General features: G+C 41.9%; 1 protein-coding gene across 1 annotated transcript; it reads right to left on the reverse strand.

The window, feature by feature from the left end:
* Positions 1–1,136: 1,136 nt before the first annotated feature.
* Positions 1,137–11,236, reverse strand: LOC109467292 (fibropellin-1-like). Its single transcript, XM_019765235.1, has 26 exons — positions 10,681–11,236; positions 9,793–9,926; positions 9,032–9,440; positions 8,592–8,702; positions 8,385–8,495; positions 8,147–8,257; positions 7,930–8,040; positions 7,701–7,811; positions 7,479–7,589; positions 7,277–7,387; positions 7,078–7,188; positions 6,849–6,959; positions 6,625–6,735; positions 6,423–6,533; positions 6,224–6,334; positions 6,000–6,110; positions 5,798–5,908; positions 5,599–5,733; positions 5,396–5,509; positions 5,168–5,281; positions 3,517–3,627; positions 3,299–3,409; positions 3,083–3,193; positions 2,866–2,985; positions 1,952–2,123; positions 1,137–1,483 (listed from the first exon to the last, which is right to left on the reverse strand). The coding sequence occupies exons 1-26, from the start codon at positions 11,234–11,236 to the stop codon at positions 1,477–1,479; spliced, it is 3,648 nt and encodes a 1,215-aa protein (XP_019620794.1). The 3' UTR covers positions 1,137–1,476.
* Positions 11,237–15,725: the final 4,489 nt, after the last annotated feature.

Below are 15,725 nucleotides of genomic sequence, written 5' to 3' on the forward strand. Positions count from 1 at the left end.
TTTTTTATTTTATTTTATTTACTTTTCATGCCCGCCTGCTCAAACTATTTTCTGCTTGCTTCAACTGATCTTCTAATTGTAATAAATGTAAATGCAAGAAAAAAATGTTTAAAAGTGACAATACCCATCATTGATACATAATACATTAAAATAAAAAAAACGACCAAAAACCTTCAACCCAACGTAGATACCTCTTGATTCCTCAATTGAAAACTGCATGCAGTTACTTATATTCAACCTTCAATCCAAAGAAGCTACATGATTTCGCCATCACAAAACTGTATGCAGTCTCGTATAAGTCAACAGTGGTCTTTGCCAATTCTGCATCATTCATGCATTGACGATTTTAGGAAATCGTCCACCAACATTCAAAGTTAAATCCAAACTAGCTCCTCACTGAATACAAAATTGTATACATTTTCATGACAAAGGGTTATAGAAATATTGGTAAAAACACTCAATCGAAAGCAGTAAGAGCTGTGTATTCCCTTTACAAAGTTCAAAGTCCACAAAGGGTGTTTGGTACGATCAAAGGTATATATTAAAGATTTCAGAAACAACATTATAAACTCTCAGTCCAAACTAGTTCACAAAATTGTCTGAATGCTCTAATTACTACAATTATTTAAAAAATGCACCGGGAATCCTATTTCAAAAGTCAAAAACTAACTTCACCAACCAAATTCCTTCAGTCCTCAATACAAACATTTGCTTTTCTTTTAGTTATTAAGTGTAGTGAAGAGCAGTTTTTTCCAGCATTAAAAACGTACATTAAAGATTATAGACATAAGATCACAAACTTTCAATCGGTCCAAAGTAGTTTCTAACTCCTCGAGACATTCTAGTAATTTTCTTTACCATGTGTTTAAGACACCGTAGGTGTTTTCTACCAGTAAAAGACACTTTAAAGATTCTAGAAATAAGACCACAAATTTTCGGTCAAGTCTACATTCCTCGATACAAAGTTGATTTTTTTTTGTTACTTTGGTCAGTGTCATTTTGGACTCTCGCAAATAAAAGCGAATTCACTCTCACATTTTGCATTGTTCCACTCGCCTCTCTTCCTCTTCTTGCCAAGAATCCAGTTTTTACCGCTCTGTTGAAAAAATAGCAAGCATTAAATTTTAGACGTGTTGTAAAGTTATACTGTAACTGATTTCTCTGTTTCAATTTTGTTGGAAAAGAGTCGGATCTAAGATCATGTATATGAATGGCATCCTCTGAATCCTGGGACAAGGCTTGTTTCGCTAACCATGAGAACAGCTGAGTTAAATTAAACAAAATGAAGAAAAGACAACGCGTACTTTGAAGTACATTCCGACACATGGTTCGCAGTTGAAGACGCCGAAGCATTTGGAAGGTTCTCTCGGAGCCCATCTCGCGTAGGTAAGCGGCGATCCATCCGGCCATTTCCATTCACTGCCGTGAAGTTTCAGTCCAATCCAGACCTGCGGGAGATTAAATGCTCCCTGGCCCTCAGGAGCTGCAATAAAATAGAACGACCTTCTTCTATTTCCATTTATTAGACGTCTTGTGATGCCACGTTTAACTTGTTATGTCTAAAGCCCCTGTAACACATGGCCGGAAACTGCATCCCGACTGCCTGACTCCATGGTGTCGGGAGCAAGGTCGGCTGGTGTTCGGAAGGTCGGCTACTGTTTCGGCAGAGCTATCCGAACGCTTCAAAATGTTTAAAACATTCGTGTGTAGGCGGGAGGTTCGGCCATGGTTGGCTGGTGGTTGGCTGGTGTTCCGGAAGTAGTCGGGGTTGCTGGTTAGCAGTTAGCAGTCAATTGAATTCAGATTGAACTCAAATTTGATTCATATCGCATGGAAAGATATGTGTCGCATAATTTTTTGTGTATGTGTGTGTGTGTGTGTGTGTGTGTGTGTGTGTGATTGTGTATACATGTGTAAAGTAAAAAATACACATGGCCTCTGTGCAACCCACCTGTAGAGGCGAAGTCTTTCAGAAACTTTTACATCCTGTTGCTTTCGGACGGAAGCGAGATTTGCACCCAAGTTCTTGCACTGTTTGTTCGCTTCATTCCAGCTGACTTTATGTGTCATCAGCTTGTAGCAGTTGTTGTCATGTTCCTTCCATCCAGCCTTACACTGTTTGACTGTAATGAAAAAAAGATTGAGGGATTATACAAAGGAGATTCCGACAAATTTCTTGAGAAAACTGGTTCTTAGAAGAATCCAGGTTTCAGTTTCCAACAAATTTCTGACAAATACAAGAAGTCAACTCTTGGCTCAGACCTACATGCTATATCAGAAAAAATTTGAATATAATGTTGTGAAGTGGTAGAATTACTTTCAAAGGTATTCTTTACTTCGTGACAATATGTTGGAAGTGTCTTACGTTCGTAAATTTCATGATAAGGAAAATAAATCCTAATAAAAGCCTGCTAGCCTTGAAAGATGTGACTTGCAGAGAAAACCGATACTCTTTCTAGCAAAAAAATTTAGATTCGCTCCCTGGGTAAATAAGAGAAGAAAAAACTTATTTCATCCAACCTTATTTGTTACATGTCTTGTAACATGTAAGACATAAAAGAAGACTTTTATCTTCATAATTTCTTTGCTAGCGTAAAGGTCTGCTTTGATGTCTGTGAATAAAAAAAACATTAATTCAATGCTTTATAGTCTTAGGTTACTGAAATTACATTCATTTCAACAAAGGTACTCTGTACTTTCGCGACTAATCTTCTTTGTTTACTCCAGATAGACTGAAAAAGAGATACATATGGATGATGTAAAAACGTGCCTATATTCAAAGAAAAAAGACACCACTACACACCTATACACAAAAACTTTTAACATTACAAAACATATGTGAATGCAGGAAATAAACTCGTGTACCTTCAATTTGACAGTTCTGTCCAGTCCATCCAGGTGAGCAGAGACATTTGTATCCTCTGAATTGGTATTGGTTCACACAGCTTCCATGTTTACATGGGTTTCTGGTACACTGGCTCATGCCTGTTTTACACGTAAAACACACATAGACGTATTGTGAATGAAGCGTGAAGAGATATACAAGAAATCAGTAGTGAATGTAGGAAATAAACTCATGCACCTTGCTGACAGTTCTGTCCAGTCCATCCAGGGTCACAGGTGCATTTGTATCCGCCATCTTGGTTCACACAGCGTCCATGTTGGCATGGGTTTCTCGTACACTGGTTCACGGCTGTTTTACACGTAAAACACACGAGTTATTGTGCATTAAGTGTGAAGAGATATATAAGAAATCAACACTTTCAATCGAAGTGAATGTATAAAAAAACTCATGCACGTTGCTGACAGTTCTGTCCAGTCCATCCAGGTGAGCAGGTACACTTGTATCCGCCGTTTTGGTTCACACAGCCGCCATGTTGACATGGGTGTCTGTTACACTCATTCATGTCTGTGTTACACATAAAATATACAGGGGTATTGTGCAAAAAGCGTGAACAGATATATAAGAAATCAACACTTTCAATCGAAGTGAGTGTATGAAATAAATTCATGCACCTTGCTGACAATTCTTTCCAGTCAATCCAGGAGCACAGGTGCATTTGTATCCGCCATACTGGTTCACACAGCTTCCATGTTTACATGGGTTTCTGGTACACTCATTCACGTCTGTGTTACACATAAAACATGCAGGGAAGTTGTAAAAATGTGAAGTGATATGTACGAAATCCACACTTTCAATCGAAGTGAATGTAGGGAATAAATTGAGTCATGCACCTTGCTGACAATTCTGCCCCTTCCATCCAGGAGTGCAAATGCATTTGTATGCGCCAATTCGGTTCTCGCAGCGTCCATGTTTACATGGGTTTCCGATACACTGGTCCACAACTGTGCATGGGGCAATAGATAAGGTACAATAAACATTTGTCAACTTGAATTCGTTCCCCTTCGTATATACAACATTCTACTATAGTCTCCAAGCAGATCTTTTGGTGGCTGCAAAGACATAATCAAATTTTCAGGCTGTATCCCTTTGCCAGACAGTTACTATTTGGCTGGCGAAATGGCAAAGGAATACAGCCTGCCAATTTGATTCTGTACGTCTTTGCAGCCACCAAAAGATCTGTTTGGAGGCTCAAGCAGCAGTCTACAATTTTCACGGGATTTGCTTTCTGTGTGGTAATATTATTGTGACAATAAGGTAGTATTTGATCTCTGAATAGCTTCTATAATAGTCCTGGCAGGGGAAGACTATCGTGTGCTTCCATAGACTGATTTTAAAATATAAATCAATTTACACACCGTGCACAATACATATGCAACATCAGAGAAATTGTAATTACAGTATAAAATGAATTCAGTATAGCAATCACAGCATTGCTTTGTTCTGGAAAGAATATGTAATACATTAACACGTTTTATCACTGTGCTGAATGTAGAAAAGATCTGACCCTGATGACAATTCTGTCCAGTCCATCCAGTCTGGCAAGCGCATCTGTACCCTGGGTGTCCGCCAATTTGGTTCACACAGCGTCCATTTAGGCACCGTTTCATTTTCATGGCACACTCATCTATGTCTGTGTAAAAATGATCTCGTCAACAAATAAACTTAACTGTTAGCCATCTATTGTCATCGACATATCGGCTATCATTTAACGTTATGTCTAACAAGGCTGGGGGCAAAACAGTATAACTTGAAATAATTAATTGTCAAACAACCACTAAAACAACAGCAGTGCCAGAGAAATGCATGCCGAGGCACAAAATGCTTATCTCCAAGCAGATTCTAGGGTAGCAAAAGGTAGTATCAAATTGGCCAGGCAGTATCCATTGGCCAGAGAGGGTCTTTTGTCACTAAACATATTCCATGCTTATTATAGGCATAACACCTAGACTGAGATCAAGAATGGAATAGATTAGGGGAAAAGACGATATACGTTATATAGTATAGTATTTTGTATACGCATGTAAAATTGAATGTATAAATTATATGTACAGAGTTAACCTGGCTGACAATTCTTTCCAGTCAATCTAGGGTCACAGATGCATTTGTATTTTGCCATTCAAGTTCACACAGGTCCCTTGAATACTTATTTATGTCTTTGTGAAAACTAAAATGTGTCTTGTTATTGCGCACTGAGACAGCTTTGAGCCGGAAGACGTCCCGCAAATGCAATGTATATGGTTAACATTCAATAGAAATGCAAACCTTCCTGACAGTTCTGTCCAGTCCATCCAGGTAAGCAGTGGCATTTGTATCCGCCATTTTGGTTCACACAGGTCCCACGTCGACACGGTTTCGTGACGTAACACTCATCCACGTCTGTGTGAAAACGGAAATGTGTCTTGTCATTGCGCATTGAAGCAATTTTGAGCCTAGTTACAGCCCGTAAATGTAACGTATATGGTTATAATTGCGGAAAAGGAAAAAGCAAACCTTTCTGACAGGACAGTCCAGTCCATCCAGGTTTACAGTTGCATTTGTATCCGCCATCTTGGTTCACACAGCTTCCATGTCGACACGGTTTCCCGACGTCACACTCATTCACGTCTGTGTGAAAACGAAAATGTTACTTGTCATTGCACACTGTTTAGACCCAAACTACAGCCCGCGAATGCAGTGTATAAGCAAATACAAACCTTGCTGACAGTTTTGTCCAGTCCATCCAGGGTCACAGGTACATTTGTATCCGCCATCTTGGTTCACACAGCGTCCTTGTTGACATGGGTTCCTGGCACACTCATTTATGTCTGTGTGAAAACGAAAATGACTGTCTTGTCATTGTGCATTGAATCAATTTTGAGCCGAGTTACATACTGGGAATGGTAAAGAAGTCACCTTGCTGACAGTTTTGTCCAGTCCATCCATGTGAGCAGGTACATTTGTATCCGCCATCTTGGTTCATACAGCGTCCATGTTGGCAGGGTTTGCTGGTACACTCATCAATGTCTGTGTGAAAACGAAAATGTGTTTTTTAGACGAGTTACACCCTGCAAATGTACTGTATATGGTTATCCTTGTAGAAAAGGAAAATACTCACCTTGCTGACAGTTCTGTCCAGTCCATCCAGGAGTGCAGGTACATTTGTATCCGCCACCTTGGTTCACACAGGTCCCATGTTGACATGGGTTCCTGATACACTCATTTATGTCTGTGTGAAAACGGAAAAGGGAGGCCATTAACACACATGTAACCAATATTGAGCCTACGATGGTAGAGTATATGGATATGTTTGATATGATGGCCTAAAAGTAAAGAACTCACCTTGCTGACAGTTCTTTCCATCCCATCCAGGGTCACAGGTACATTTGTATCCGCCATCTTGGTTCACACAGGTCCCATGTTGGCAGGGTTTGCTGGCACACTCATTGATGTCTGTGTGAAAACGAAAATGACTGTCTTGTCATTGTGCATTGAATCAATTTTGAGCCGAGTTACATACTGGGAATGGTAAGGAAGTCACCTTGCTGACAGTTCTGTCCAGTCCATCCATGTGAGCAGGTGCATTTGAATCCACCATTTCGGTTCACACAGCGTCCATGTTGGCATGGGTTCCTGGCACACTCATTTATGTCTGTGGGAGAACGAAAATGTGTTTTTGAGGCGAGTTACATACTGCAAATGTACTGTATATGGTTATCATGGCAGAAAAGGAAAATACTCACCTTGCTGACAGTTCTGTCCAGTCCATCCAGGAGCGCAGGTACATTTGTATCCGCCACCTTGGTTCACACAGCGGCCATGTTGACATGGGTTCCTGACACACTCATTGATGCCTGTGTGACAACGGAAAAGGGAGGCCATTAACACACATGTAACCAATATTGAGCCTACGATGGTAGAGTATATGGACATGGTTGATATGATGGCCGAAAAGTAAAGAACTCACCTTGCTGACAGTTCTTTCCATCCCATCCAGGGTCACAGGTGCATTTGTATCCGCCATCTTGGTTCACACAGCGGCCATGTTGGCAGGGTTTGCTGGTACACTCATTGATGTCTGTGTGAAAACGTGGAAAAAAGTGGCTCATTCATTCTCATGGAGTCAATATTGAGATGATTTACAGTCCACGATGGCAGGATATATGGTTAATATAATATGATTTTAATGTACTCGCCTTGCTGACAGTTCTGTCCAGTCCATCCAGGGTCACAGGTGCATTTGTATCCGCCATCTTGGTTCACACAGCTTCCATGTTGACATGGGTGTCTGGCACACTCATTTATGTCTGTGTAGAAACGAAAATGACTGTCTTGTCATTGTGCATTGAATCAATTTTGAGCCAAGTTACATACTGGGAATGGTAAAGAAGTCACCTTGCTGACAGTTTTGTCCAGTCCATCCATGTGAGCAGGTACATTTGTATCCGCCATCTTGGTTCATACAGCGTCCATGTTGGCAGGGTTTGCTGGTACACTCATCAATGTCTGTGTGAAAACGAAAATGTGTTTTTTAGACGAGTTACACCCTGCAAATGTACTGTATATGGTTATCCTTGTAGAAAAGGAAAATACTCACCTTGCTGACAGTTCTGTCCAGTCCATCCAGGAGTGCAGGTACATTTGTATCCGCCACCTTGGTTCACACAGCTTCCATGTTGACAAGGGTTCCTGACACACTCATTTATGTCTGTGTGAAAACGGAAAAGGGGTGCCATTAACACACATGTAACCAATATTGAGCCTACGATGATAGAATGTATGGATATGGTTTATATGATGGCCGGAAGAAAGAACTCACCTTGCTGACAGTTCTTTCCATCCCATCCAGGGTCACAGGTGCATTTGTATCCGCCATCTTGGTTCACACAGGTTCCATGTTGGCAGGGTTTGCTGGTGCACTCATTGACGTCTGTGCGAAAACGTGGAAAAAAGTGGCTCATTCATTCTCATGGAGTCAATATTGAGATGATTTACAGTCCACGATGGCAGGATATATGGTTGATATAATATGATTTTAATGTACTCGCCTTGCTGACAGTTCTTTCCAGTCCATCCAGGGTCACAGGTGCATTTGTATCCGCCATCTTGGTTCACACAGGTCCCATGTTGGCAGGGTTTGCTGGTACACTTATCAATGTCTGTGTGTAAACGAAAATGACGGTCTTGTCATTGTGCATTGAAGCAATTTTGAGCCGAGTTACTGTAAATGCAGTGTGAAGAATTCCATAAAGGTTAAGTACTCGCCTTGCTGACAGTTCTGTCCAGTCCATCCAGGTTTGCAGGTGCATTTGAATCCGCCATCTTTGTCCACACAAGTTCCATGTTGACAGGGTTTGCTGGTGCACTCATTGATATCTGTGTGAAAACAGAAAAGAGGTATTGTCTTTGCGCACTGAAGCAGTTTGTATGATAATAAAACAGCCTACAGATTCTGTGCTCATGGTTATTATTGCATTAGTTAGAAGTACGGAACTCAGAACACCTTGCTGACAATTCTGTCCAGTCCATCCGGAAGTGCAGGTACAGTTGTATCTGCCATTTTGGTTCTCACAGCGTCCATGTTGACATGGGTTTCCGGTACACTCGTTTACATCTATGTTGAAACATGAAGATACATTGTGTATATAGCCGAAGTAATATGTAAGAAACCAACAATTTCAATCAATGTTTATACAACAAATCCATGTACCATGCTGACAATTCTGTCCAGTCCATCCAGGAGTGCAGGTGCAGTTGTATCCGCCATCTTGGTTCACGCAGGCCCCATGCAGACAGGGCTTCTTGGCACATTCATCCACGTCTGCAGAGGAAAAAAACGCTGTTATTTAATAAAACAGCATCTGTGTTTTTCTTGTGCAATGGCAACAAGCAAAAGTTGTTTCCTATAATTGTACCATTGCTGATTCACAGTCATTTTGGGTTTTGTCCTTGAAGCAAGAGGCTCTTCTCAATATGTATATGCCTTGACAAAGTCAAAGAGTGTATTTTGGCAGAAATCAGCCGGAAATCCAACCAAATAATCTTATATTCTATTATAATTGCGCACAGCATGCAGACGGGCCGCATGACGTACCGAGCTGCTGTACAACTTAGCTTTGCTATTGAGTCAATGTTGTCAACATTGCTAACCTGTGGTAGTCAGAGGCCCGGCGGTTGTTGGCAAGGTTGCAGTCAAGTTGGTGTTTGCAACAGAGTTTGATCCAAATGCAGAAGGCGACGTCGGAACGACAGAAGTCGAGATGTTTCCCTTGTAGAGCGTCGTCAGTTGAGGAGCACTGGACTTCATTTTCATCGGTGGTGAAGAGGATGAAGTCGAATTAGCAACTTCGGAGCCGTTTTCCTTGTGTAGAATCGTCGACAAGGGAGTGCCTGGCTTCGTGAGCTTCAGTGGCAAGGCCGAGGGTGGGGCCGAGGGCGGGACCGAGGGCGCAGTCGAGTAGGGAACGGTAGAGTTGTCATCCCTGTCAGGCGTCATCACCCAAGGGGTACCCGTCTTCTTCTGACCGGCGAGCGCTCCGACCAACACGGCATCTTCGCTCTTTGAATCCCAAACCAGAATAGACAATTCCATGTCATTCACGAAAGTGGGGTGTTTCCATGATGAGCCAATATGATAATATTTTGTAGCCTTATCTTTTGTAAAAATCATGGTCCAGATCACGAGATATCAAAATAAGAAGTTCAGATGCGGTACCATAACAAGCCGCTAGGGTACCCAAAATCTAATCATGTCGAGCTCTCATCAAGACCTACGCACCTAACTACCAAATATCAAGATAATCCATTAAAGCCTTCTCGAGTTATGTTGTTCACACACACACACACACACACACACACACACACACACACACACACACACACACACACACACACACAGGTAATAAGCCCACCTTCTTCTCAGGTACAAGATAAGTAGCCAGGATGGTAGCGGTAACACATGACCCAATGATCAGAAGGGAGCACCCAAGTGTAAGCCAGAACACCCTGCCGGATACCATACGGTTCCACATTTCCTTAACACGATCTGGGATAGGACAGAAGTTAAAAAGGGCAAAACATCAAACCTGGATATCCCAAGTTTAAGTTTTATTGGGAAAGGGACTCACAGACCAGGTTAGCCCAAATTGCGCCCTACATACAATATGCACTATATGAAAATTACAGAGACACTATAAAAATCATACCTACATGAAAACACACACTACGGGGCACATACGTCGTACAATTGTTGTAAATCACCATGCAATCCCAAACTGAAGACATTCTTGGGATATCGATAGTAGTGCATGTGTCCTTGAAAATTCAGACCGAAAAGACTGCTTTAGATTTAGATCCTTAACAGCCTTTCTGAAAACACTGCGACATAAAAACCATACGAAGACCTACGACTAATGCGACCTTGGCATAATTTACATCAATCATGAATCAAAATTAACGATTGTAAATCTTATCATTTGCTAAACCTTCTTGTTGCTAGCAACTATTCAAAACTAAAAGCATAGTCTCTCCTATATATTGCACCAAGAAGTACTCTAATCTGTACAATCTCAATCTAGTTTTTTTTTTCATTTTTGTACAGTACTTTTATACAGTAATTTAGAATTAGTCAAATTATAGTAACCTTCAATTTTTTTCTGATAAGGCCGGCCACACCAATTTAATTTGTTGTTTCTCGGATTCGCCATGTCCATTGTTTTCTGATTTGCAAAAAAAAAATAGATTCTGAATCAACTGCAAGATGCTGTGGCCTAAGTAGTTTTTTAAGTTTCTAAACGTACCTTTAGCCTTGTACCAAAAGCTTACTTCCTCGGGGTGGTTGTAGACGTTTTCTGACTTGTCGTTGACATCTGAGCTGGAATCTTCCTTGTGCCCCGAACACGCCACGACGTGGTCCCCCATGTGGAGGTAGCGCGGCTCGAGGGGTGTGTAGTTACGAGCAGCGGCACGCTTTCTGTTCCCATACAAACCAGAAGATGCCTCCTTTTTGGGTGTCTTGGCGAACGTATGTTCATACGCATTGTTGGTAGGCTTGGCATCCTTGTGCTTGACTTTCGGATCTTTTTTGTGGGTTTCCACCTCTTCTTTCCCTTTTGGGGGCTTTGGAGCTGCGGTGTAGATGTTGGGTTCGGTCCGGGGAGCTGAGGAGCTGACGTAGGCATCCTTCCCGTTCGGTGACTTTTCTTTCGACTTTGGTTTTTCCTTCGTACCTTCGTCTTCCTTTTCATCCTCCTTTTCTTTTGACCATGGCTCTTTCTCAGTGCCCACGTCTTCCTCTACCCCCTCCCCTTTCAGGGACGTTTCTTCCATAAGTGGCTTTTTCTTAGGAGACGACATTTCTGCGTTGGAACATTATGAAAGCGCAGTTAAAGCGTAGGTTTAAAGAAAGGGCCTGTTTTTTTTGGCACTACCGAACGAGACCTGGATGGAGACCGGCGGGCTTCCCGACGGCTGCCGGCCTATTTTTGGCCCCGCGCGGTCGCCGAATTGATTTTAACTCAAACTTAAAATCACCCCGAGCCCCGGTGGGAATAGCACGCCGGGACGAAGCCGTAACCTCGAACCCAGCATATATCAGCCAGGGACCCGCCAGGATCACCCCTTGGCCCCGACAGAGACCCAAAAGCTGCCCGGCCGAACTGCTAGAGCCGGTTGGCACCCTACTGCACTCCGAACGAGTCAAGACGGTAGACTGACCGGGCACCGGACGGGTCCCTAAGATTACCCGGCCGTCAAAGGGATCAAAAGTTGTGAATTTGAAATAGAAGCCGCCTCAGCGCCGTAAAAGAACATTTAATTGTGACCTTGACAGCCGGCACACGCTCGGCTTCATGACGCCGGCCGGCCTCTACACCGAGAACATGCCGAGCAGGCCCCGTTTCAAATGTGACTCAAGCTTACTGAACTGCATCCTTTTATGATAAGGTCACATTTCCAAACCGGGACCCGGCCGGGCTGTATGTATGAACGAAAAATTACCAATTTATATCAAGAATATAGAAAAATAGTGCCCATGATTATTATCAAAAACTTTTCTATGTTTTGTTTCCTTGTTGTACAGTCACGTACAAACAACATGAACAACAAAAGAATTAATTGTCAGTGTGTGTGCGCGTCATGTATGTTTGCGGGTGCATGTGTGAGTGTGCGTGTGCGTGTGTGTGCGCGCGCGTTTGTATGTGTGCATGACTTGTGTACATATGTGTGCGTGCTTGCGTACTAGTGTTTGTGTATAGATAAAATCAGATAGAAATACCTCAGCATGGTCCCATGTTGACAGCAAACGTTTTCAGTCAGAGAACCTCACTGTCGGTCCATTTGTACCGCCAGCATGCGGCAATACTGAGGAGGGATCACATATGTGCATGTATGATATTATACAGTCATGCCAATTGAATGCGTAGTAAGAGAAGCAGTAGACAAATTTCGAGAAAACTTAATTAAAATCCCACCTACGCGTATAATATCGGTTCTATGAAGTACCAGAGCAAAAGATTACTTTACATCAACAATCATTCTCTTTATTTACATCAGGTACCTACAAATATGATATTTTAGTGGAATATACCCATTATGAGTTTGTAATTAAATTATTGGTTGATAAATGAAGTGGTCTTCACCAGTGATAAGTTTGTAGATAAGCCTTCGCTGGTATTTTGTTAAATTTTGTAAGCCTTTTTGAAGAGTTAATTTGTTACATAATGTATCTTTATGTAATGATACGTGTCAGACATTCGCATTGCGTCCTTGGTGGGGTAACCTGCGTTTACTACGTGCTTTGTAGTAACAACAGTACACTGTACATAATGTCGATATGTTGAAGTGATATAATATAATCAGTTTTCTAAGATTTTGCATGCATTCTGGCTTAATAGTTCTTATTCCAACCAGCTTTTTTACTATATTCATTTTCTTAAGTCGTTTATGATTTTTATTTTAATAACACATACCAAAAATCATGACGAGCCGTCGACCGTTTTTATAGTTATCCTCCCCTGAATTTTTTAAACAAACTGTCTTGCAGTTCCAGAACAAGCTGCTAGGGGGCCTTAACTCGCGTGACTTCTTTCCAAGCACAAGAGCTACCTACCATCCAACATTCATGACCTTAGCATGTCCAGATCACGAGATATCAAAACCGGAAGTTTCGCTGCAGTACCAAGGGAAGCCACTAGGGGGCCAAAAATCTTATCATTTCTAGATGTAGTCACACCCTATGGACTCACCAAGTATGAAAATCAATCCATCTAGCCGTTTTTTAGTTATCTTATTGACAAAATTTAGTTCCCCAGGGAATGCATTCGTGGAATTTTTAGAATATTTTCAACTCAGTCGCAGTACTAAACAAGTTGAGTCTTAAAAAAGACTCTGGCGACGGTTTTTTTCTGTAATATGTTGGTTGGTGGCCCCGATTTTATTTGTGCATCTCCCGTCAACGTACCAGCCCACCCCCGGTAAATATCGTACAATCCCTGGTGTCGGTCAGTGACCTAAATTAAAACACAGCATGTCTCTCCTATACCTTATGACCGTGCCTCTGGACCAAGAGGTTGGGAGTTCGAATCCCGACCAAACATACACAATGTCGCATACAATGTACCTTGCTAACTATATTCAACATGCATTCAATTTAGCTTGATAAACAACGGATGTATTTTGAGTTTGAGTATTGCATGCGGCTTCTTTCCACCATCATCAACCTCGGCTGACGTGTGCGGGACTGTACTCGTGTTAGACCTGTAACAGTTTAAACAAACCATATTACTTTATTGCCATGTATTGCCTGGCGTAAATTAGCAGGTGCTCAGGTAAAGTGCGCCTCACCTCATGCGATAAAACCTGAAAATTTTGGAAGTCCATTCTTACCGACATACTCATACACCAAGTTCTGTTTCCAACAGCCCTCTAAAAATGTTAGGTTTTTTTGTTCCGTGTTTACCAAATTGTCAGGGGCTATTTGTCAGTCTATTTGTCAAACCCTGTCAAGCTGGGCAGAAGGTACCTCCCTAAAGGTGGGGCTTACGGTACAATATTCTTAACTACTCACATTTACAACATATGGCAGTTCTAAAGATTCTACGCATATCTAGCTTTTGCACACTTAAGCATGTCCATAATGGAAAATGGTTGCTAAAGATGGTCCGATACGCCACCCTTGGCTGTCTTATACCACCCTGGGATCTGCTTGGAGGTTAGTCAGTTGGTGCCTATATAATACAGAGTTCTTCACTAGTTTAGTACGAATGAAATTCCTTTGGCTTCTGGGGCGGATCCTAGGTGGCCAATCCGGACCGTGTGTGAAGGCGGGGCTACAGATAACGAGGCAGACAATAAAAGATCATTGCCAAGGCCACGACTGAATGATTATTATTGCATGTTGTGGAGCTAGAAATCTCCATTACAATAATAGGAAAAACAGATTATTATTTTATAAACGCGTGCCTGTACATAGTGGAATTTACAGGATGCATGGAGGAGGTGTGAGGCTGTATACATGTCAGCCCTTCTTCCCCGGCAATATGATGATATACTTAGTTACTTTACTTTACTTTGGTCAAATTCCCGCTCGAACCAACAAAAAACACTTTCCACTTCACTCTATATTCCTCCATCAGAGACTGTAATTTACGTCTGATGTGAGGTTGTCAATTTAGTTACTCCTCGGACTTCTTTGACCTATCCTGGGTTCCCAAAGAAAGTATAATTTCTCTCTATGTGATCTGTCCATGGTGGGGGATGGCAGATGGCAATAATTAATCACGCCGGACACCTGGATGGGTGGTGTATATTACTCTGAGGTAATAGATACCCCCAGTTAAAGTTACTGTTATTCTAAGATAGGCCAATAGGATGGAATCTAGGAAACAGGATACTACTGTCCATGGTGGGGGATGGCAGATGGCAATAATTAATCACGCCGGACACCTGGATGGGTGGTGTATATTACTCTGAGGTAATAGATACCCCAGTTAAAGTTACTGTTATTCTAAGATAGGCCAATAGGATGGAATCTAGGAAACAGGATACTACTGTAGGGGCGGAGCTTCCATTCCTTTTACTTACTTTCTCACAAAAGTCTAAACCAGTCAGGCTGTAGCTGTGTGGTGGAACAGAAGTGTGCTTGGTAGGGACCTCTTGGCAAAAACTCTACAGGCATGACACTGACACATCGGGCTACCAGTTGAGCCGGCGGGGAAAAACTATCAGATCCCCCGTAGAGAGTTATGGCCACATCAGCCCAGTACACCGGGCTTTCTGGTCCTGTACGAAAGACAGCGCGGATGGACCATGCTTGGCGGCCGTACAGTCCTTCCAGCACCGCAGAGATATCGGGCAGCCCACGATGGTTTGATAAATACCATACCAGGCTCGTCCAGGCCTAAGGTAAGCTGAGAGGTATGTTTCACCGTATATTATTTTGTACTTCCTTATGTTATTTGATGTGTTACATACCTGTAACAAATGTTGCGATTGTAGCCGTGACGTCTGTACCCCTGCAATTCTGTCGCAAAATAATCTAGTATTTTTTGTATTTATAAACCCGTCCTTAGGAAGTTGTTAATTGTGGTTTTAAATGGGGTCACCACTATATGTGAAGAAGAATTACATGTATGACCTTCGATTTGGCAATGTATTACAGTTTACGATAATGTCGACAGTAATTTTCCCCATAGTCATAGTGCCATCGTGAAGCAGTTCTTGTGATCTTCGGAAATTGTCCATAGAAAAATTCTTTACGTCTTTGTAGAGAAAGTACAATTTGGTTGTGATTTGTGAAATATTCTATTACATTGAAGAATTCTTAACTACATGTTTTATGTTCGCT

This window comes from Branchiostoma belcheri, unplaced genomic scaffold (assembly GCF_001625305.1).
Source record: "Branchiostoma belcheri isolate BF01 breed outbred unplaced genomic scaffold, Haploidv18h27 scaffold18, whole genome shotgun sequence".
Classification (NCBI taxonomy): Eukaryota; Metazoa; Chordata; class Leptocardii; order Amphioxiformes; family Branchiostomatidae; genus Branchiostoma; species Branchiostoma belcheri.

Excerpts from the sequence above, each read along its gene's own strand:
- LOC109467292 (XM_019765235.1), bottom strand. The coding sequence starts at position 11,236 with ATGTCGTCTCCTAAGAAAAAGCCACTTATGGAAGAAACGTCCCTGAAA. Across the intron at positions 5,510-5,598 it reads TGGACAAAACTGTCAGCAAG|ACGTGAATGAGTGTGACGTC; the intron begins GTTTGTATTTGC and ends GTTTTCACACAG. Across the intron at positions 2,986-3,082 it reads TGGACAGAACTGTCAGCAAG|GCATGAGCCAGTGTACCAGA; the intron begins GTGCATGAGTTT and ends CGTGTAAAACAG.